The sequence below is a fragment of the Falco punctatus genome (assembly GCF_963210335.1).
Source record: "Falco punctatus genome assembly, chromosome: 14".
Classification (NCBI taxonomy): Eukaryota; Metazoa; Chordata; class Aves; order Falconiformes; family Falconidae; genus Falco; species Falco punctatus.
The window spans coordinates 3,225,148-3,250,100 of record NC_137594.1 but is presented as its reverse complement, the minus strand read 5'-3'; the positions used below and the strand labels follow the sequence as shown (position 1 = coordinate 3,250,100).

At 39.2% G+C, this 24,953-nt stretch overlaps 1 protein-coding gene across 1 annotated transcript in view; it reads right to left on the bottom strand.

The window, feature by feature from the left end:
* The window catches only part of ZCCHC14 (zinc finger CCHC-type containing 14), a 63,010-nt gene that overhangs the window by 11,998 nt on the left and 26,059 nt on the right, over nt 1-24,953 (bottom strand). Inside the window, exons 3-8 of the mRNA XM_080410676.1 lie at nt 8,161-8,234; nt 5,270-5,341; nt 4,948-5,057; nt 2,893-2,987; nt 2,746-2,800; nt 1,009-1,282 (exon numbers count right to left, since the gene is read on the bottom strand). Of these exons, the coding sequence (XP_080266802.1) occupies nt 1,009-1,282; nt 2,746-2,800; nt 2,893-2,987; nt 4,948-5,057; nt 5,270-5,341; nt 8,161-8,234 (680 nt within the window). The remainder of the gene's footprint in view (nt 1-1,008; nt 1,283-2,745; nt 2,801-2,892; nt 2,988-4,947; nt 5,058-5,269; nt 5,342-8,160; nt 8,235-24,953) is intronic.

The following is a 24,953-nucleotide window of genomic DNA, read 5'->3' as shown; positions in this document are numbered from 1 at the left end:
AATCAATGTGCACTCACCTCGTCAGTTTAACTGGGAAACATGCTTCAAAATTAAATTTTATAATAAAATATAGACATAGAATATGAAAATAAAATATATACCTGTATAATATAATGTAATGAAAGTTAAAGCCAGCAAAGTATGCATAATAATGTATGCTTTTTCAAAACACACTAGAGTGTGCACAGTTTTGCTACTTTATTAAAGAAAAAAGCCACTATATATTTTCCCTCACATAATAAAGGCAATCAAATCAGAAGACTCTGGTAACAGATTGTAATTAAACACACACAATACACTACGACCAGCACAAAGCCATCCCAAATTAGACTAAATTAGTCCGCTGGAGGGCGTTCAAGGCTAAAAAAACAGTGAAAGGACATGAATTCTACAGATGGAGCCGAGTAAATGCTGTAAAGTATTCCAGACAGATAAAATCCAGCACACATAGGTATCATTTGTCACATTTACTATGCATATAGTAATACCTAAACGATTATTTCTGCAGAAGAATTTCTGCAGAAAACAAACCCCTCATGTTCGCTTGCAGGTATGTGCACATGCTAATGTTCATGTCAGAAGTCTCCGTGTATTTCTTTTTTAAAATATAGAGAACAAGTATTTTGGGAGAAAAATCGATCAAGAAGAAGAAATTAAAAAAAAAAATATCAACAAATTTCAGTTATCTACTGCACATTAAAGGGGTGAACAGGGAGCCAACGCAGAGCTCCTAAGACAGCAGGGAAGCTGGATCTTCAAGCATTCGGTGAAGAATTCTGAAAACAGGCGGCAGCTGTTGAACAGCCCAGGCCTCGGACACAGCACAGATTGAAAATAGAAAGAAGGTTTTCATCCAAATATTATTGCTTCAAGAGAGTGCAGACCTTCACAGCATTTGCCAAGGAGTTCTGCAGTTCTCAATGCAGATGTTTGCAGCCTCTCTCTCGGCGCTAGAGAATATAAGGATGATTTAAAAGCTGGCTCCCTTTGCTTAATCTACTGCCCTACCTTCTCCATCGTGAGCTGTTTGAAGACAGGATAATATTTGTGCAACCGCAGTTTCCTGAGCCAGTCTAAGATCCCATTCTGCTCCTGTGTCTGAGGGGTCTGTGGACTGGAAGACATTAACATGGGTGAAGAAGAGGTGTCCATCTGGGTGCGATAGGCCAGCGATGAGCCAGTACCTCCTGCGTGGGAACAGTGGGGTAGTGCAACAGGAGCAGCAGCCGAGTGCTGAACATGATTCTGAGAAGACTGAATGCCAGCCACTCCACATATAGGTCTGCAAAATAGTAACAGAATTCGACTGAGCACATTGAATCTGTGTCACCCAGAGTTCAGCTGCTACAGCCATACAAATCCACCACTTCCAGCATTTCTGGTAAAACCTGCACTGTTTGATGCAAGTTACAGATTTGTACTTATGCTGTTCAATAGCACGATAAAAAACGTGCCATTTACAGCAAAGTGTAAGCCCTACCTTCAGCTTAAGCAGAGATTTCCTTCTACAACCACAGATAATATACGTTCTACTACCTCTCTGTGACTTACAAAAGGTTTAGAGAGAATGGCCATGGTTCAGCTCTGCATTATTTAAAAGAAGAAAAGAAGCCCAAATATAACCTCGTGGATGTGGAAGTGGCAAAATAACCCACAATACTGTCTCCTTGGACAGTTCTGGGTTTTGTTGGAGAAAATGAAAATTGCGTCTTAAGAGAATGAGTTCTGAATTTGTTAAATCCTAACACAAGGCCAGAGCATTTCTTTCCTGCTTTTCCTAAGGCTGACTTCTACCTTCCTTGGAAGAGGTTTCCTTCCTCCCTCTGAAAGGCAAACCCCTGCTGTACAAGGAAACATTCAAATATGCTGTAGAGAGAAAAAACCACTTTCAGAGATGCTCTAGTCTCCCTTTGCCCATGAAGACTTATACTAGGGATGCCCAGATCTGTGCCTACAATTCGGATGATCATTATTCCTTTTAAGTATGTGCTTGAGACCATTACGACTTCTGCAGTAAGCAGCAGATCACAAAGCAGTCATCCATCACAACAGCCCAACATTGATGCGCTGATGTCAATTAGTAGTTAAAGCTTTACACATTTTCAGAAATGCTGCTTGGAACTGGTGCTCATGGGTTTTACTGCCAGCAGGAACACTGGCATCATCCCACCTCATCTCCCATATAACGCGGGTCAAAAGGTTGCCCTAAATTCTTCCCTGAACATACACATTTCTTAGAGGACAAGACAGCCACTGCTGATGTCATAACCACCAATGACAAGAGATTCAGTCACTATGCTTAAAAGTTTGGTCCGATGGTAATTACGTTTTATATCCTTTATTTCTGAAGCTGAAGTTGAATTCCATCTTCCACTTCCAGTAATTATATCACATTATATTTTGACTTGCAAACTGTCTGCTACCTAAGTTTCGTTGTCTTTGCAACAGACTCACTGCAAACCTCTTCTTCAAGCAATTACCTATAGCAAGCTTCTGCAGTTACTATTATGTTTTCTTAAAGCACGTAAAGAATGAAGAAATGACAACCCTAGTAGTAGTGCCTTACAGCAATATTCTTACCACTTGTCTGTTTTGGGCTGACCGCACACTAAGGCTAGAATTTCTTAAAATCTTGGAATATGAAAGGGTAGACACAAATAAACCCCCAAGGGGGGACACGTAATTACATGTGTAATGGGGTTTTACAACTAACCAGAACAAACGTAAATAAAATAAATATTTCACCTTCCAGATGTTCCCAGCGTAGTTCCTACTTTATAAAGGGAGGGGTTGCCAGGATCTAAAAACAGGGAAGAGAAGTTACAAATGCCACCAGTTTATGAAATGTACATCAGTACAAAAAATGAATTTAAAAAATTTATATAAACTTACTTGCACTCTGAAGTTGCTGTGAAGGAGAGGAAGTGCTGAAGAACTTTCTAACGTGGTCGTTTTTCACCACATGGGAAGGTAATGGTGCCAAATACCTGCACGTTCATCAAAAGCAAACAACCCCCCCCATTCCATTACATTTGATTTGCAGCTCGCTCTGCAAGCATGATTGTAGACTGTACATGAAACTTACACACTGAATTCGAAATTTTGAAACTAAAACATAAAAAGCCTTTCAAATTAACAACATCATATAATTCTGAATCAAACTAGACTTGAAATGTGCAGATATTCTTATCCTTAATACTACTTAAACAGGTTACTGTTGTGTTGCTTTCACTCTATTCAGTGTTTCAGTAAAGATGCTTAATTTAGGAGCACTGAGCACTTGTAAGGCAGAAAATATTCAAATATGAACTTGAAAAATTCCTTTCAAATTCACAGACCTGAAGACCATAAAATATAGATGTATCTGCTATATAATTTTCTCCTCTTTGAGATAAACAGCAGATGCAGAGTCTGGCAGCGTAGGGAAAAGGGCTGTAAAACTTATGTCACATTTTCCTGGGATTGCTGTGCCTCTTTTTTTTGGGAGAAAATGGCAATCTCCTAAAACTTTGCAATGTATGAAGTGTGTTCTATCAACATGACTAAACTTTTCGTTGTCATGCAAACTCGACTGCCTTTTGCCAAATCTTCTGTAGAACTGAAAACATACAGAAAGTTGTTTTTAAAAAAAGCATTTTGGCCATAGCTTTGTCATTTTTAAAGTCTTTTGAGTAAAAATAATTCAAGTATACACACACACAAATGTGCTTTCCACCTTGAAAAATCACAGTTCATTTCTGAATTTTTCAAAACACGCAGGACTTAACAGAACAGCTTCTTTCTCTGCTCCAAAGATACAACTGTTGCTGTCTAAATGCAGATTGCTGCTCTATTAACCTAGATTTGTAGAGACTGTTGCTAGCTAAACAGCAGCCGCAGCAACATGCATTCCCTCGTACCCTCCCTAATTCTCGTCAATAGGCTGTGATCCTCAAAGCACAGAAGGGACCGTTTGAAATGTTAACGTTGTTTGCCACGAAAAATAATCTAGGCAGGCACCTGCTGGCTCTGACTGTGGAAAAAACAATATCCACCAGGGCTCCGCCAGTGGTCCGTCTTGACTTAGGGAAAATAGGTGCTTAGCAAAAGCTCTAACGAAAGCTAATTAGTATTTTAAAATGTCATTTAATATTTTGCATAGATATAGAGAGCAGCAGCTGAAAATAAAATTTAAATTTTATTTAAATTGAGTAATTTTCCTAGCAGAACTTTCCTATAAATTTTTCCTCAAATTTTCCTAGCAGAACTATTTCAGTATTTAGAAAGAGAGAACTGGTATGACCTGCCACAGACAACGATTTTTAAAATGGTGTTTTAGATTAGATAATGGCCAGGTGATTTATGATGATGTGAGGAGGTACTACCTAGGGCTTCAAAAATTTCTTGGCTGTTAATAGCTTCCAAAAAATGTAATGGCTATAATATATACCTACCTACCTTTTTCAAATTAAAGTAAAATAAACACTACAACACCCTAAAACAACTGAGACAATAAAAAACTCAGTGAAAGGGTAGAGGCGGAAAAAATATCCCCACAACTCATCCCTCAATACAGAAGGATGACAATTCAGGCAACTATTTTTTCCTGAGTTCTGGTGGTTTTTGTAAAGCAGTTTTGACTATTTTTTGAGCACAAACCAAGCTTCTGCAAAGCCAATGATCCTCTATTTGTTTTTAACAAGGAATGAGGAAATGTTGGTTCTCCAGAAAGCTTAATACAGAATATTATTACCATCTGTATTTCTGAAGAAAGAATTCCTGAAAAATTCTTATGCACTGGAATTAGTAGAACATCAAGAAATAATTCTTAGGATCAGGCTCTAATTTCTTGAAAGTAATTTAGAATATGAACATAATATTTCTATGCCCTGTTTTTTTCTTCCACTCGGTGAAAAAAAGCCAAGTGTCGAGATGAAAAAAACCACCAGCACCACAAATCCAGCATACCTAAGGTCCGATTCCAGGTCCATGTGGTTCCGTTCTAGGTAAAACGAATCTGGACCAGCTAGGCAAGGAATGAACTTCTCCAAGTTTTCTTCTGGATACAGCTGAGATAGCTAAAGGTAGAGGGTATTATAAGTAATAAGTGAAAGGAAGACTTGTTATTCTTATGAGATTCAAGGCACAGCAATTTCTAAGTCAAGTATTTTATGAAATTCAATCCAACTGTATTATCTCGGTACCTTTTTTTTTTAATGTCATTGAACAAAATCACACACAGGGACAAAACATGTCTCCGTTTTAAGAATATTTTTCATATCGCCTTTACCTTTGAAATAAATTCAGTCACTTCAGTGGAAGATTTGGTTACCAGCGTTACTGAAGAATCAGACCACAGGACCTTAAGAAGTAAAAAGTATTCCATTTAGTAACTAATAGTTAGGGACTTCAGTTTGATTCCAAAAGATCAAAACAGGTACCACACGTCCCCCCCAGACTGCAAGGAAGTTTGTAATGGGTGACATCAATAACGAAAAACTTTTTTTGTGCACAAGTAACTGTTACTCAGTCCTCCCTCACTGCCCGATTCTCGCTGTTATTATACTTAAGAACTATTCTGAATGCTTAAAAAAGCACTTCATAGTTTACACAGCCATTGCACGCTGCAGACATCCAGTATTAAGCAACAGACTACTAAGTAATGGAAATTTTTTTTCTTATTATTGTTAAAGAAAACAGCTGGTTTGTACAATCTGATGTACAATATGAACAAGTCACCGCAGCACAACAGTGCCTATTTATAATTAATCAACTCCATATGCCATGCAAACTTGAAGATGGCAGCAAATCACCCCACTGCAAAAAAAAAAAAGAGGCGAAACCTTACAGAAATGAAACCTGCAGTTACTGCTCTAGCTACGTTCTTTAGACACCATCTTGGATATGCCCCAGAAAAAGAAAATAGTTCGCTATCTCTTCCCATACGCATTAAGTCATTACATTCTTAAATACAGAGGCATTTATTGCTTGGTAGATGATTAGCTTAACTGAGCCAAAAGTCAGGATTTCTTGGCATGAAGAGGATCAGCCTGAGACTGGCCAACGGTAAGTCCCTTCAGACTTCAGATATCTATTGGAGGCGTTTGGAAGGCATATGGATCTTCAGCAGTTCCATAGGGGAAGAAGCTGGGTCTGCGTGTTTAAGAATCAGGAGACCATCTTCTCACATGACACTAGGTTTCAATGACAACTGAAAACATACACAGTTTTTCCAGCCATCAAAATGCTGCCAAAAAGACTGGTGAGAGGAGAGTATTTCAAAATATATTACATAATGGAGGAATTTCCTCTCTGCAGAGCCGTTACACAAAAAGTAAGGGGGAAAAAAAAGAAAAGAAGAAAGAAAACTGGAGCAGTTTCTGCTTTTACAAAGCCTGCGGGGTTTTTGTTTGTGGTTTTTTTTTTTTTTAAAGTTTGTGATAAACACTTTTTTTAGATTCATGAAAAATTTCAGAAGATAGAGGAGACATTTCTCTTTCTTTCTAGTTTTGTAATAACCCGACATTTGTTACGACTTACGTTTTGTTAACTTGTTGTAATTTTCAATACTTATAAAACAATACCGTGAACCATAAATGCAGGGAACAATAGCATTGCAAAGCAATGCTGTAAAACACTAAACTGCTCTATCTATTGACTTTCTATTCCCAAGCTACTAAACAAAACATTTAATAGTTGGGTTTCTAACCCAGCAAACAGCAATTTATTAGTTCAGCTAAACTATGGACTGTTCTTTCAGTTACAAGCTGTCAAGTGGAATACTGGTAAAAGTAATTTCTGGTATTTATAGAAAAAATTTCTAATAGGAAAAGATGTTTCACAAGCTATTAATATGTAACTGGAGTCCAGACAACTGCATACTTCATAAAGATTTTTAAAACCCCTTGAAAAAATCCTTTCTAATATTGATGACATCTGGAATAATCACGGGATTCAGAAAATTCAGAACATTATCCATGAATCAAGTCACTCAGAGGTTAACGTTATCAACATCGCAAGAAGATGCTGAACTGATGCTCTATCTTCAGCGGCAGTTTTAAGGAGTAACTTTTTCTTTTTGGTAAAAGTTGTAGATAATTGTAATTCTACTGTCCATTTTCTTTCAGGTTCTCCTTTTCTCACCAACTGTTTGGCTCCGCTGCCTCATTAAGCAAACCAAAGACATTTTCTGGGCTTTGCATTCTAAATTTTGGAATATGTCGTTCCAACTAGATGGGAGAAAAGCAGTTTGTCATTCTTTCTCGCCAGCACCCAGAATCCAGTCTCCGCTATTAACACAAGGTTTCACAGAATGAAGTCATTCCTCCACAGAACTTCTGAGACAAATCTGAACCTCCAAAAGTTGCATAAAAACGGGGGGAAGCCACTTCTCCTAGCAGCTTGTGGTTAACCACTCTCATTCCAAAGAAACTATTCTCACTTCCAGTTTGAATTAGTCCGGCTTCAATTTTCAGACGACGGTTCCTGTTATGCCTTTTTCTGCTACATTAATGCCCCCTTCACCATAAAATATTTTCTTCCCTTTGAAGGCACGGTCAGATGATACTGAAAACTATCTTTCAGTCAAGTTCTTTAAGACTCTCACTACCTGGCATTTTCCTCAAGCCTTGAATAATTTCCATTGCTATTTTCTGTACTCTTCAATACCCCTTTTACAACCAGTAATGCCTGAACCATGTGCCACAGCCTCACACTCCCCTCAATGCGGACTGCAAAGATGAATGACCATCCTACCTCTTTGTCCATGCGTGCAGCAGCGCCCTAAGAGTCTAAATTCTCATTTGTCCAGATTAAGATTTAAATTCTTTCTAAGAATTTAATCTTCTGCATTCCAGCACTTAGATAACCATTCTGTAAGCGTGGCATGATATTTTCCCCTGAATACATACTTTGCCACAACTTGCTGCATTAGAGTGACTATTTTTTTTCCTGTGTCCTACTTACCACACAGTCTCTGCATCACCCACAAATATTCATCAACAGCCATTTATGACTACTTCCAAATAACTGATTAAAAAACATGACTACCATTATCCCAAAGAAGCTCCACTAAATCTGTTTCTGGGATCTAACAACGAAGTTTGAGAATTTAACTCCTCCTGAAGTATTATCCTCCTTTTTTTCACAGTAAAAAACCCCAACGCAATCACCAAAACTTACCTCAAAGGAATATTCAACATTTCTTTCATTCTTCTTGTGTGCCAGTCCCTTTAATTCCACTTTTTCAACACTCACTATGAAAAAGCAAAGAGATTAGAAGAATGAGGGGGATATTCTTAAATGCATGCAAAAGCAACGACTCTGCCGGCACTTGCTTTGAGGACATCCGACAACTTGCAGCGATGCTTCAGGTGCACAGCTCGGGCTCGCCTCACTCAGCAGACAGGAAGGTTGACACCACCGCTCTGTGAGGCTTTCAGTTCTAGCCTTAGCAAGGCTTTGTTTCAACCAGTACTCATGCAACACGCTAAGTGCAAAGCTCTTTATTTCCTCACAGCCTTATCATACCACTCATTGGTGTAATAACAGAATGCTACACAAACATGTACGGATTTATCTTAATAACATCAAGTAGCGAATACCATCCCTCCGAGGGAAAACTGATGCATAGAGAAACGAAGACAGGCAAAAGTCTCCATGTTTTCAGGGGCTGATTTTGCAAGGAGTTTAGTGTGTTTTTATTACTGTGTTGACATCACGACTCCTCCTTGACTGCAGTTTCCTGGAAAATGTCAGCCTCAATTACTGCAATTGGAATAAGTTCTAAGTAAAAACAGGATCTTACTGTGGAAAGGGTTGAGTAACGGTACAGGTCACTGCTTCCATCTCTACATACGATATGCAGCCTTTGAAGACACGACCTCACACATCAGATATTTGATATGCTAAATTCTTGGAGAGACTCTCATTTCCCAATACACACAGATCAGAAATTCCATCATGCTAAACTTTATTAAGATCACTGATTCTCTATTTCTCTTGCAAATTTCTCCTACCTTCTGACTGCATGCGTGGAGGAACACACACAGATTTTTTCTTATAGAGAGCCAGTTTACACTGGCTTCAAAATTCCAAAGCAATTATACTAAGCCAAAGTCACTAGAATTTTACCTCCAAGCAATGGGTGCTTGTAGGGACGAATGCTGTGTATGTTGTGGTTTCACCTTGCAGTTGCAAGAAGCCAAACCCAAAGCCCTACCATTCCATTTCTGGGGAATCTCCATTTCCCAGCTGTTTAACCTGCTTTCAAGACTGAACACAGTACTACATGTAGGACTCAAACCTACGTTTATCACATACAACTTCCTCACAACGTAACTGCATGACAGAACAGTTGCAGTGCAAAAGTCACAGCAACAACATTACTAAAGGCAAGCTGTTTCATCAGCCTCTCACCTCCCTGCTCCCCGCAGCCAGACTTCAGCCAAAGCCACCCTGTCGCCTGCCTGGAGCTTGATTTTCCTCTAGCTTAAACAATCATAACCTATAGTCTTTATCACGACCATTTAAAATTTTTTGTTGTGTCCTGTTCGTTTAAAAATGTTACAGTTTGGGTCTTGGCTGTTTAAGGACCTCCTCTTTGAGTCTTACTTACTTGCAGTCAAAATTTTTAAAACAGGCATGTTTTAAATAGATCTACAGATGTTCATGCCTGTCTTCAAAATACAGAACTAACGTTCCTTTTATGATCATCTCAACCGTTCCTCCTCCATGTAATTCCCAATTACAATAACATAAATCCCTGAGCTTATGAATAATGTCAATTCGTTATTCACTACTTTCTCCTGCGTATTCTGATTTTGTAGAGACTTGCTCCTCTTAACGTTTTTCAGTGGATTCCTCTCACGCTCCTAAAGTGATTTTACAGTACTACCACGCTGTTACACCGCATGCTGAGCGCCACAGGAATGAATCTCCTGCACGCCAGATAGTGATGAGCTATCTAGACAGTATGTAGTGGCATGAAGATTTAAACATACACATGGTTCAGAGGTTTTCTTGCCATTTTAAGAAAAATCTACCTCGGTACACTTACTTTAGAGAATTCAGGGCACCCTTAATTGTGATCACAGTTCAGGTTTACTGAATATTGATTGGAATTACATGCATTTCAGAATTAGAAAGAACTTGTAAAGCGGATACTGAGGGGGGGTATCACCATACTGTTGGTGAAACAGCTGAAGGATGAGCAAATAACTTGTAGAAAGCCTAGTGTCAACTGCTGCAACATCTGTTTTGGGAGTAGGACAAAGCAAGCCAGAAAGACGTAGCAAGTGTTACTTAACATTTGTCATTTCCAACAAATCCAGCATCACTTTACCACAACTGTTCTTATCTTGGCATTTCTACCATCTTGTCTATCAATTCATTATTCCTCTACAGTAATCCAAGCAAAATAGTATTACCTTTCCACATAAAGTTATTTCTGTTCTACTATGTGGGTTAATAATAAACTTTAAATCACCTTGTGGATTTTGTTGTGCTGACAGCTACATGACCTTTTCGTGCTAAAGTTCTGGTCTGAATTTATCCAGTTAATATAATCTGCTGCAGTGGATTTATCCTCTGGAAAATGATTGCAATTAGCAAAAAGTGAACCATTAGGTAGATATTTCCGCACTGACTGCAAAGATCCTAAACTGAATCTTGTAAGATTAGGTGTGTTCCAGAGCATGAAATACAGTTCATCATACAGCAGCAATATGCTTCTAGGGACAATCGACTCAGTAATTTCTAATGTTATACAAAGTACTCCAGTAATTTTCTCCCAACTAGGTAACACTGTAAAAAATATCATCCGTCTAAAATAAATTAAAATTCTTGTTTAATTTGTCGAGTTCTGTGCTTTTGTTATGTGACCTCTCACATACTCTTCGTATTATTTAGCTTGTGGTTGGTTTTATTAAAACAGCCTTCCTAAACCTACCATGAAGCTTAACTTTATTCAGAGCAATCGTCATACAAAACTCAGGAAGACTAAGGTGCCATCTGCCAAGCAGACGTGAGTGGATATTAAATTAGCTGTCTAACAAATTATTAAAAAAAATAAAAAAATAAATTTATACTGTATTTACTCTCAAAGCATGGGAAATTGCTCACAGCTGACTCTACCCAGTATCACTATAAATGATTCCATGACCAGAAAAACCTTTGTACCGAGTTAAGGACACATGATACTGTTGTCTTTTCAGGATGCTGAATTCAGCAGAACTCAAGCTTCCCAACCCAGGGGATAAAAAAAAATAAAAATAAAAATAAAATTTAATGTTTCCAATTCGGGAGATAGCCAGAGCAAGTAAATTTGCACTACTTTAAATCTGAGCTTTAGGTCTGGAACTAATCAATGGGAACTCATCCACAAGTGATCCAGCTATTCTCTCCACGTTAGGCTCTGTCGCTGTGCACGGGGCAGGAACCCACCAGGGCAGCTTGGCAGGGCATCGGGCATGGTACCAGATCTCAGAGACATACCTTTCAGTCTGCTCCTCTCTCCCAGCGCTTCCCTGTAAATGATCCAAGGAAAGTGCTTCTGTGTGCATGCATACATGCCTCCCTCGCTGCTGGGCTTTCTAAGCTGCACTGGCGTTGGGGCACAGAAGGCTTTTAGTCATGGAGATCTATCCAGAATTATCTGGGAAGTTAAGGCAGGCAAGTGAAACAGTTGGATGAGATCACAAGTGACATACAAAAGTGGTAGAGAAATACAAAAGAGGTTTGTAGAACTTCAGTGCTGTAAGGAGAGACCCCCATCGAGGCTGTGGCACCCTCTCTGTTACAAGTGTCTTGTGGCATCGTTCAGAAAAGGCCAGAGTACAGGGCTGGATCCACACCACCCCAAGCATGCATTCACAGGTCCCAGGAATCAGTTTTTTCAATAGCTGAACCTTTGCCTTTTGCCAAACTCCACTTTGAAAGGGCAGCAGACTAGAAAAACATCTTCATTCACTCACAGAGATTTTCTGTAATCAAATTTCCTAAGTTGTAGGGCTTTTTTATTACTTTATTTGCTGCTTTCTGCTAAAGACAAAAGAAAAGCATTCTTCGTGTAGTTTTCAATTGTACATAGAATTGTACCAGCTATGGAAGCTTGCCTTTGAAATGCTACAGCACAGAGGCAGTCAGAAATCACACCATTAGAGGAACTAGAGTCATCTTTTCTCCTTTTCACATAATGCTTCCTCCACGGGTAAACAGGTATCCAGGTAAAACAGATCCAGTAAGCCTGAAGACATTTTATTCTGTTTTCCTATTTTAGCCTGGGGTTTCTATCCATTTGGCTGATATTAGTGCATTTGTTCTCTGACCAGCTGAGTGTTTCTGTGAAGGCACAGACAATTCCTTCCCTCTCCTCGCAACCAGGTATTAAACCCTCTGGCTTTCTTGATGCCAGCCACTGATCAGCCTCTCCCTCTGAAAAAGCAGGATCTTGGATGCCCTCCTCCTCCCAGAAACGGCAGCAGCTAATGTGAAAGACCAATTCAAATGATTTAGAATGAGCCACTCCTGACAGATCAAGGTCAGGACAAAACATGCAGTGGATGTGGGCAAGAGCTGAAAATACATCATTTTTGGAAACCACCTTAATATCCCATTGTAGGTTGTGGTTCTTGTAACTCCCCTTTTTCAACTTCTGGATCCAGCCACTGTTAACCAGTAAAAGGACTAGATAGATCAATGTCTCAAGTCCACACAGACTTTTTGTGTTCCTCCTGAAAAAGTAAAAAAAAATCAAGATAATCACAAGTGTTGATTGAAGGCTGGCCCTTTTTCAAACTATCCAGTATTTCAGCACTAACACCAGCGCTCTATTTAATAAAATACCTAGTCCATCCTTCACCAGTTTTACTGTGCATATCAGTATATTTTTTATCAGTATGCTTTCCCTTTGATTTCATGAATATCTTTATACAGTGTATTTTTTTTTTAGCAGCTTTCTATACCAAAAGAAAACATACATGACAGTCTAGAGCTTTTTTTCTACACTAGATAAAAACTACAGATAAGACTGCAAGCTAGGAGCACATCACTAGAGCTGAGCAATTGGGTTAAAGTGAATGACATTGAAACTACCAGGAAGAATTTACCACACAGCCCGAAAGAGTAATTTCTACTCCATACCTAGCTAGTAATTTTCCTTTTTTATTAAATTGCTGCACGTAGGTTCAGCTTATGTGGCCTGTAGCACAGAAATACTATTCTCCAGCATTCAGGTGGTAAAATTTGAGTGCCGTGAAACTGGGCTGAACCTGTGCAGCTCTTGAGACACAGTATTTGACAACAAAGCAGAAATGCTACAATTTCTTTTTAAGCAGGAAAAAAAATACTATGTAAAATCCTATTTAGTTTGTAAATATCCTATGTAGTTTGTGCTATACAGGAGGCCATTGCTCTTCTGTATAGCTTTTTTTGATGCTTCTGGATTTACAGATTTATTAATTTTAATTCAAAGTTGTGCCTTCATGGAAGCAAGCATTCAAACACAAACACAGCAATTGAATTTTTGCTGAAAAGGTCTACCTCACAAAAAGGGAACTAATAAAATACTTTCCACATCCTTGTTTACACAGAAGTGGTAACCAAAAATGCACCACCAAGACTTTCACATGCCACCTCCTCCTGCTTTTCTAGAAGAAATACTTCAAAAGCAGCATTACTCAATTACTGTCGTCCATTAGACATTGGAAGGTAATCCCAAGTGACTGCACTGAAACTGGAAACAAAAACCCACAAAGTCTCCCCCTTCAACCCTCAAACCCACCATTATTTATATTCCCATACATACAGGCAAGAGAGGGAAACCAGAAGAAATAGCTTATTTGCTAGTTTCAAAGCACATTCATGGCAATGCAGCACATGAAATTAAAGGGGTTGTTTTGTTGGTTTTTCTGTTTATTATTTTTTTTTAAACAAAAAGATCAACTGATCAATTGAATTGGAGCTGAGAAACTGCTTACAAGTATCATCAACTTAAGAGGGTTTTTTGCCTGTTTTTCAGACAGCTTCCTACTTTCACATTCCTGATGTTTTTAAAAGCTTTTTTTCCTAGCCTATGATGGAGAATGAAAAAAATCCCCAACCCTGAGATATACTCTTCTTAGCAGCAAATACATAACTTCTGCCACAAACATGCAAAACTAAGTTTTCTCGTCAACTAGATTCATTTTCTTTCCATAGCCTCCTACTTCTCAAAACTTCAGCTGGAATACTGGAGGCCTGAGTAAAACTTGCAGAATCAAATATTAGCTTTTCAAAGCACATACAGAAACGGTTGGCCAGAGTCTGCAAGAGGAGCAGATTAGTGAGAACTGAGATCTAAATAACTCGGGTATCGATCAGCATCTTCCAGGCTGCTGAGAACCTGGGTGTTAATGCCGCGTCCCAAGACCTAAAAATCAGGTCAGTCTCACATTTGTTTACTAAAACTCTTTTCAACAAATCAGCAAATGACGATATTAGCTTGTAATAGTTTTGTCATTAAAGCCAAGAAAGCTGGCACTGTCAATCTGTCCCCCGAGACTTCTTCAGAGGACAATTTCACTAGAGGAGTATCCCTGACACCTCACTCTGAGCTTTCAAACTTGGACCCAGCAGGTTCTGAACCACTAAATAATAAGAGGATGACACTGAAACCACTGAACTTGAACTCTGCCCTATTCAACAGCCAGCAAAAGCACATCTTTGATTGTTTCATGACATGTTAACTCACACAAACTATTCCTTTTAAGAGATACTCAATCTGCATTCAAAGTATTGATGGGCCACAGTCCAAATAATGAAGTAACGGGAGAATGGGAGATGCCCTCTGGTACGTAATGTTCACTCTTACAGAAACTGTGCTTCTGGGGAAGGGAAATAACGTGAAAAGGCAGGATATACAATATATTCTTAAAATGTGACTGTATCAAATGAAAGAGTATCAGGTAAATTTAACTTAAGTGCTAAGTGTGTATCAGCTGTGAGCTTATCTATAGCTGTTCTGGGGGGGGTGGGAAATGCTTCTGCTCAAGAGCATCGAGAATTGCGTTGGAATATCTCCTTAAAAGTGAGGGAAAACAGGTAAGGAAGCAAGTGTTTCTTTTTGAAATTGATCTTATTTTGCTACTTCTAAAAAAGTCAAATATAGGAAAGAATGCCGCAATTCTCTCTACAGTTCACTACACTGAGTTGTCATCTAACAATGACCTTCCATTATTGTAATAGTAGTGAAGAGAAATGACATCTCATTCTCAGAGCTCTCCAGACACAGCAGGGTAATTTATTAAGATATTAACCTGCTTCCACATAATACAGTGGTTATGGATTGAGAAAACATCGTGCGAAGAGATGTAACTGGGACAGTTAAGTGATCCAAAACCCTCTGTGCAAATATAAAGCTGCTGCCTGCTAAGAAATATTGAAGTTGAACCATAAGTTACACACATTTACCTCCCCCTCCCAAAAGAGGGCAGAAAAGTTGCGGTTGATATGAAAGAACAGCAAAATCTTTGCTTATCTACATACCGGGTACCTTCAAAATACCCCGTGAAACCTGAGCCATCCAGGAAACCAAAGGCTGTGTTCCAGGAGAAGACTACTACATCTACCGTATCTCTGAATCTTAGCAATGACCACAGCAATACAAAAATCATTGAAATACTCTTGAAAAGAAGCCACACTCACTTGAGATTCCAAATGGAGCAGTCATTTTCTGATTACCAAATTATTTAAACCAAGTATCCCGCAGGAACTGATTCTGCCTGGCTAACACTAATTCAGGCGACAGAACTAATTACCGTCACATCCTTCATTTAGAAAAACAAAGTAGGGAAAATTTAGCAGAGGACAAAAAGGGGCCCCTACTTCTCGCCCATTCCTGCGACTGAAGCTGATGAAGCAGCGCCTGTCATAGCACATGACCCAAGGACTACCGGTTAGCAGATATTGAGCACGTCGTATCACTTGCTGCTCACTGCATTTCCACTTTTTGGCCTTTACTTCTCTTAAGGTTAAGAGTTTGTGGTTCCTTAAAAGTCAGTGTGAAGCTCATCTTCTCTTCATAAGACAGATTGTTTTGTGGAGAAAAAGGGAGAAACAAATTTAAGGTATGTTGGACTTGTTAGGACCCAGTTCAGCCTCGTAACAGGGTCGACCGTCCAGTTTTTTGCTGATCTCTCTTCAGATTGGAAGTAGAAGAGCAGACAGCAGCTTTTCCATGGTGTCTGCTTAAAAGGAAGGTACAGCTAGGGAAAAACTCGTCACCAAGCAGAATAGTTTTAGCAAGAAGTCTTCTGGCTGGCTGTTGCCTCTACAAAAACACACAGGAAGATGCTGGAAATCAAAGCTTCATAGACATAGCGAAAAAACTCCGTTAACAGCAACATTAACAGAAGAAACTCTTATAGCTGTCATTTTTCTTTGTAAGGAATAAGGGTTCTTCCAGTTTAGAGAATATTTAAGGTCAAAACCAACACATACTTACAACATGAATTTAAGTTACAAGTTAATCCTACTTTTATTTTTTAAAAAGGCTGAGGACTACGAACTGCAATATTCCGCAGGAAGTAATTACACAGTTTTTTAAAAAAAGCAAGGACATTAGCTTACTTTTGGCACGATATAGGAAGCAGTAACATGCTGGGATTGTATCACTCGCCCCCAATCAAACCAGTAGTTTTCATGTTCCTGCTACTTCCTCAGTTTGGCTTATTTAACTTGCCAACTAAGTGACCTTCTTCTGTTTCTCCAAAAAAAGGCAGATACTAAAAAAACATCTGTGTATCTTAGCTTTTAAGATTTTTAATTGAATTCATACATTGTTTTGAGTAACGCTGAATGATACTGTCAGCACTTTAGCCAACCATAAAAGCCAATCAACCTAAAGAACGGTTTTGCAACTTCATTGAATTCAAAAGCTTAAATAAAAACAAAACGCTGTCTGCACTAAAGGCTGGAGAAGACTCCCATCTGGACAGGAAAATTTAAACCCCAGAAGAATCAGTCAGCTGCTTTCAAAATCAAGACACAGCTTCAAACGCTAATTTGAAGGTTTTTCTTACCAAATACTTCAGGCCAAGAGTACCAACTTTTTTGCAGTACTACTGCTGAACTGCCTGCCGTTGCCACTGAATAGACAACTGCCTTACAAGTTGCCTTTTTTCTTTTCCGATGCCAGAAAAAGCTTATACAGAATAAATTATCCAGAAAAGCCTGCTGTATTGGACATATTTGTGTAACAGCTCCACTGCCTTACTAAATCTGAGCACCAACACATGTCACTAAACAGGTGCTGTGCCTTGAAACGTATACTTACCAGGATATGCTGTTGAAATATATATAATAATGCTCTGGGCAGAAAGAGAGCCATGATACAGAGCCAAAAAGGCTGCGCGAGTTTGACATTAGGTAGGGACAACTGAGCAACAGGTAAAACATATTCCTTAATTCAAGTTGCTCTAATCAAGTGAAGAGGTCTCTCTCAGCATCAGGTAGAACACATCCAAAAAGGAATCCTCAACTATGCTTTTAATACCACGGAAACACTTGGACATTTTCAAGCACAATTTTAGGTAAACACATGCAACGCTGAAGGCTTAAAAGTATCCTACAATAAATTCAGAGACTAGTCAGAGTGTGTAAGATCCAAGCACGTGCTCGCATTTTGTTGCTTGGGGCTGTGGGACTAATGTGTTTTTAAATGGCTTCAGTTTTTAATCTGTAAAATATATTTACTGCCTAATTCCCCAGGCTGGCTAGTTCTACATGTCACCGCAGCTAATTAACTATTTTCATACAACTGAGAAAAGCATGTGTAAGTTATGAAGGCAGCTGTGTACTCAATTTGCTTAGAGATTCAGCCCAATGACTCATCTTCCTTCTCCGATGTAAGTAGAGTAGACTTCTCAGGGGAACGGGCAGCTCGTATTGAGAAGTACTCCTGCAAAAGTGACCATAAGCCCAAATACTCAGTTTGAAGGCAGCTTCAGTAACCACTAACGTACACTCTTGTTTAGGCAATTAAAATAAGCAGGCTACCCATATCTTATTACACAGCTCATGCTAGTAAAAATATCTCCGCAATCAGGAGACACGTTCAACTTCGTATATAAATACTTACTGGGTAAGTAACATGCAGTTGTATATTTAGTCTAGTTTTATCTGATGAAGTGATTATTTTATTTACTGTTCTTAGATCACTTTTCAACAAAACATTGGCTTTGTTTCTTATTTTTAAGAAAAGGTCAGCTCATCCTAGAGAGGTCTTATGCTTCCCTAGAAAGGATTTTCTCTGGCATATAATTCACCGAACCCCTGCAAACCCAAGGCGAGCCAGATTATTAGTTCTAATCCGAACGCTATATTAGCCCACAAAACTAAAAATGCAAAGTCAGTTTGCCACAAAAAACACTCTTGGCAGTGTAGGCCCTCTCCCTATCACAGTTTTTGTGCTCCAGTGTATCAAACCTCAGAAAACCCAGGCTTCGCTACATCCCAAACATCACCAGAGGAAACAAACCCAATTCTACTGAAGCCTTTGAAGTTTGTACGTCTGCATGGAACACTTACCCTGAGCTTAGAATACAAACCTTGCCAATGCATCCTGAAAGGAAACTAGAGCAGGGAAGTGTGACACATTCAGGTAGTCACCACAGCTGGGAATCTGAGCTGGCATCTGCTTAGAAGTTTTAAGCAATGTCCTAAATACAGATGGACAAATCCAGCCTCACACCAACACACCAGACCCACCACTGAAATAATGCAACATGCCACCTTTGAGCACAGTTTGAACAATGAGCCACCTTTTTTGGAGGGATGAGGAAAATGAGAACTGAGTTAAGGTTGCCTACTACCCGTTAGTTCTTTGTTATGTAAGATTTTATTCATTTAAGTCTTCTAGATGCCACTTATATAGTAAGAGCCAGTCCCCACTTCATAAAAACAATTACACTTGTAATTAAACACAATTGCATCCAGTGAGGATTTGCCCAGCAACACTTTGAGCTTAAAAGTCACCTTGCCAGGACCTGACCATTACATGTACATCTGTATTAATTATGCATATTATACAAACATGTTGATATAATTTTTTTTCTACAGCACAGTCAAATACAGATTGTGGGCTGCAGCATGTAACCATATATCGGCATGGATGGACCCGTGTCAGTGAGATGATAACACAGCAGCTGCTCAGCCAGCATGCCCTGGCTTGAAGGGCAATCTGGCGATAAAACACCAGAGCGCTGGGATCAGATGGCCGGCTGCTCCAACCTTGGCCGAAGGATTTCTTCACCTACCTACAGGAGTTAAAAGAGTTTCCAACTCCAAAGCAAAAATACAGTGGAAACGCGCATTGCACACTCAAAGGCACATGAACACACACAGCTAGATGTATTTGAAAGACAGCTACTCCAGACCAGCATAGTTTAATGCTCAAGTAAGTATGCACGTGCTGTTTTCTGCATTTTTGGGAACAGTATCAGCATCTTGAAACTCATGACTAAGGCTGCCACAACAAGCAAGCATGAGCAGCAAGTCATTTCGTACCAGCTTCAATTTTTTTCCCCCTAAAGGATTATAGCATGAAAACCTTGTTAACAATGAAAAAATATTCTGTTAACATACTACATAAAAACACCAGAATAAGGGACTAATCTAGAATAGGCAAAACCTTGAGTACATACAGTCTTGCCAAGAGCCACAAATGCATTCAGGTGCTTAGTTCAGTGAGAAACAAACATCCTTCTGCACAACCACTTCTGTGAGGTTCTCCTTTTGTTGGAAGTTATGTCCTTGTACATTTTCAGGTCGCTGGTCTCAGGCTTTAATATTCTTGTTCCCTTTTATACTTTTGTATAAATCACAGCTCCTTCATTCTGGATCCCAGACAAGATCTGACCAGTAATTCAAAGAGGCAGAATAAAGTTCTAGTTCAGCATTTAAGCTTATTTTGAGATACTACAGAACTACTAGACAACTGTTTCTGTAACACATCTATGAAGCAAATACAAGAGGGAAGAGAGGACCAAAGTAGATTTTTAGTATTTGCCAAGGCAGTTAGAATGCCCAGGAACTGAAGTAAAAAGAACAGAAAACAAAACCAAACCCCATCCACTAAAACCCTCAAAATCTTTGAGGCTTTGAATCTCCACACTCGCCACCACATTCTTCAGCACGTAGTACAGAATGAAACAAAACACACTTCTAGCAAAACTAAAGTTCAAAGCTCTAGCTCCCCACCATCTTTTTCAATAGTAGGGTATTAGCAAATCCCTGAACTATTTAACAGGGACAGGAAGGAGCACAAACATTGAGCTTCCCAAGCCACTAATATCCATTTCATACATACTGTTTTTGCAAAGTTCACTTACTACACTCTTCCACAGGACTGTTTCCAAGAAAACAGCCTGAATCCTTTGCGAATGTGGTGGTCCAACTGTATGTCTGCTTGATTGATACACATTGAATAATTCATCCACAGAAGTGGAAAACACAATAATCTTCTAACACTGTTGTGTTTTATGCCATTTCCTTTCAGCTGTGTATATTAATGATGTAATTTTAGCAGGGCTACCCCTTTGAGTTACTGTTAAAAATAGCATCTGCACCATACACTGATGAAATGCATCCACTCCAGGCAATGAAGTAACGCAGCACAGCAAGTGCACTGCTTTTTCTTCCAGTGAGATAAAAGAACAACTGAGAAAGCAAATGAAACGTTAACTTTTTAGCTTAGCACTTCCGTGCACCTGAGAAACAAAATTTACTTTAATCAAAACCATTGTTTTGCATAATTACAGCCTACGACTTTCCAGCATAAAAGAGCAAGAGAAAATGCCACTAGAAATGAAATCTGACAAAGCACCTTAACAATGCCAAAGCTGACTATTTGTGTCCTCCTCTACTTGTGTGGCGCACAGCAACAGATATACCGTACGGATCAGGGCCACCAGCATCAAATGCTGAAGGAAAGTACAAGATACCCTGCTATATGCACGTCTGGGGTAGTGCAACCCCCTAAACTCCTCCCAGTTTCCACTATCTGCAATCCCCAAATGAGATTTTATTCTCAATTTCCTTCTTAGCATCAACGCACAAACAACGGTAGATGCTTTCATTACCCATACAGCTGTCAAATCTCTTAATCCAGGTCTCAATATCTGGCTCTGCTCTGGCATTTTTCAGCCGATGCAGTTGATGAAAACTACTTTAAACCCGCATTAAACAGAAGAATCCAACTTTCTTTAACCAACCCCAAATAAAATGTAATTAATACACAGAATTTCATTGCTTTGACTGTTGTCAGCTTCAGTTTTTCTTCATTTTGATTCTCTTTATAATAACCCCAAATATTAATAGCACCATTTCCTTGTTTGGTTATTAGCAAAAGGAGATCTAAAACAGTGAAGGCACGTAGAATTTAAGAAATAATATCTAACTATTCAAGCAAAACAAAGGGTAGGAACTTGCTTCTGTCTACAGAGTGTTCTGAAAAACATTTGTGACCACCAATTAGAAAAGTCCCAAACATTTTGATATAAACCCGAGGTTTTGTCCTCAGACAGCTCTACAAACATTAAGCCAGCCCTGATGTGAAGCAAGAACTACCCTAGCTGGACGGATATATAAACAAGACTACAGTAAATCACAAGGTGCCATATCTAGAACACAAGAATTGGTAGCTCTTGCACAGCGATCCTCAAAGGACACTAGGCACTAACTCCTTCTGAGTTTGAATGTGCAGTCAAAAAAGGTATTAAAAAAAAGAATCACTGTCTTCTGACCTGTGAATCAAGGCTGGCATCAGCTAGCAGTCAAAGTGCAGGAGAATGCCGTTTAAAAAAACATGACCAGTTTCCTCCCCTCTCACTGCACATGTCCTGCAGTTAAGACTCATGAGTTACCATTTCCATTTGCAAAAGGTCTCTTCAACTAGCTATGTATTATTACATTCGTTTTCTTCTTTGCAGTCCATCTGTTCCCTTGTGCCAGATACCAAATGTGAGAAATCATGATCACTTCCATGGAAATAAAGTGTTGTCATTTACTAAATAAGGTCACTTCCAGATTAGAAAGAAGGGAAGCAGAGTAGAGAAGCGTTTGCTGTAGTAGCAGGGGAAGCAAAGAAAATTGCTGGCAAAGTAAACAACTTTTTTTCTGTGACATGTTCTCATCCTTCCTCTCCACCCACCTCCTCATTTTCAAACCAGACCAATATGTCATGTCAGTGATCAGTACTAACAATAACGCATCTCCTCCTGTGACTTACTGCCCTACTTGAAACCAGAATTTATTGTTTCCAATTCCCAATAGCACCAGTTCACCTCATGCTATCTCAAGTCCTACAATGACTATACAATCACTATAGTCGGATACTTTCAAAAATTGCCAGCCTCCCATGTTTGCAGAGAAAAAGCCTCAGTGTAAGAATCCTAATGCTGACATCAAAAAAAAAAAAAAAAATCAGGCAAGAAACCTAAGATTTACTTCAAGTTCTCATTAATTTTCAGATCTGGACCTAAAAAATCTGGGAGGGATGACAACATTTCTGACTTGTATATGCAGCTACCTGTAAAAACTCCAGCTACCTATCAATAAAATTATTGTTCTTTAAGCCTATTACCCTCAGGGAGCCACCTTTTGGAGAAAAGGACTAATCTAAATGTAAAGGTATATGAAAGTGAAAAACACGCTTTGGAAAATGGGAGATTTAACAATAAACTGACAAGGGAAGGGAAAGAACATCTACCAGCTAACAACTAACCAGCTATGAAAGCTTCTTAAGTATGCTATACATATGAAAATTACCATTTAGTCAGTAGTACACTTGTGACAGTATGTAAAAAAAAAAAAAAAGACTGCAAGGACATTATGGCTTTTGAGGAACACATGTGAATCACTCCCGTTTTCTTCTTTAAAGCGATTTTTCTTTGTCCAGTTTAGTTTAGGGGAAACATAAGCCTAGATAGGGTAAGCAAGCCATTTATTTTAAACTCTTGTATACCTCTGTTTAACATGGCAATGAAATGGGTTATTTCAAAACAGACATTTCCAGATGTTAAAGGGTGTTAAGTTCTAAAGAGATGCAATGAACAGCTGAACATTTCTGAACATTTCACACATCCCTCGCTCAATCTTCAAGCAGCAGACAAAGAAATGTCCAGTCCTAGTGAGCTATTTGCCATCAAGCTGCAGCAGGAATTGCCAGGAGACAAGATTCAGCAGTTAATGTTCACCCTTGTTTTTTCTTGAAAGTTTCTTCAAGTTTTTTCTTAAGTCCTGCATGACATGTTTTCTATCCTTCAATAAGTGTTGACATTTCAAATTTCCTCTCCCCCCACCCTCGCCTTATAAAGGCTTTTCTGTATAAATGCAGGTTTAAGCATTAGTTCCACCAAGATGTGCATCAGGCAAAGTTTTCACAACTCATTTTATTCTGACTCTGCGACATTTTTTCAGAAGATGTACTGCATTAAGCCATTACCTACAGATTTGAGGAAAAACTGGTTTTGCAGTTTTAATGCAATTTTAATTAAAAAGCTCAAGTTGCTTATGTTGTTTCCATTACTGGCAGAAGGTCATGCTATTGCTTCCATAGCTGTTGAGGTAATGGCTATTAAATTCATCTGCATTAACAACTAATGTGCCATAGCATGTGTTTCCAGCACTTCACAGACATGAAGTAGCAATACAAGAGTTCTCCTGGGAATATACATGCCTAAGTGTTGCCTCCTGTGCTTCAGGAGAGCCATGAAAAAAGGCAAATAGTATTAAATACGAGTTTATCATCCCATGTTAAGACACTGACAACTACACTGTCATTATCCAAGATCCCTGGAAGTGTCCAAGGCCAGGCTGGACTGGGCTTGGAGCAACCTGGGCTAGTGGAAGGTGTCCCTGCCCATGGCAGGGGCTGTGGAACTCGATGGTCTTTAAGGTCCCTTCCAACCCAAACCATCCTATTATACGATTCTGTGATCAGGAATCTGCCTGAGGAATGCATTACAGCGAGATAAACTCCTTGGCATGGCTGAATCTACCAGCACGCTATTCTTAGCATTTTTATTTTTCAGAGTAGCTTGATTCTAATTCATTATAAATGGAACTATCATCCAACTCCCACTAAAGCCAAATTGAACAGGTTTCAGAGTACTCCAGAATCAAGTGCTTCATTGTCAAACCTTACTTCAGCAGAAAGCTGGTCATTTTCTAATGCTTAATAAGAAAATTATATTGCCCAGTACACAAATTCAGAACAAGTCTTTGTAATAATAAATAAAAGCAAGATGAATTAGTAATTAGCAAAATAAAGCCTTATTTCCCATGGACCTATGCTGTATGTCTTTTCTGCAGACTCCAGCCTCATATCCCCTACAACAGACCTATGACAATACTACTTTCCTTATCTACCACATCTACCTTGAATTTTCTCAACCTTCCCACACATTCCCTAAACATGCACACATAACCAGCTACCTCCCTTCCTTAGGCACAAGTACCACAGCAAGACACCTGCCTCTTGCACACCCATTTACTTCTGCAGAACGCCAGTTCAGTCTTGCATCCCTACAGTGACATGCACAGGACTGTCCTGATCTGGGCAACAATCAGCACGTGTTGCCTCTGGTCCACAAAAAGCTACCACCGTGAGCGGCTGGGCAAACAAAACGGGATAAAGGCCTGAACTGTTCTTACCGCTCCTCTTGATGCAAGCATGAATGAGTCTCTTCTATCCGGACACTACTGTAAATGAAAAACTCCCAAATACCTCTTGCCAAATTCATGTGAATTTCATCAACAGGCTCAAGGTTTAATAAGCTACAGCATGACAGAGCTACCCAAACACAGAGATTCCATCACCTTTATGGAGGGAAGCCAAGGAAGAAGTCCAAACAAGACTCAAGAGAATGGGCCACTCAGCAGCTTCAACAAAATGCCCTTGGGTACATACTTGATATAAACATTATTTTAAGTGAATA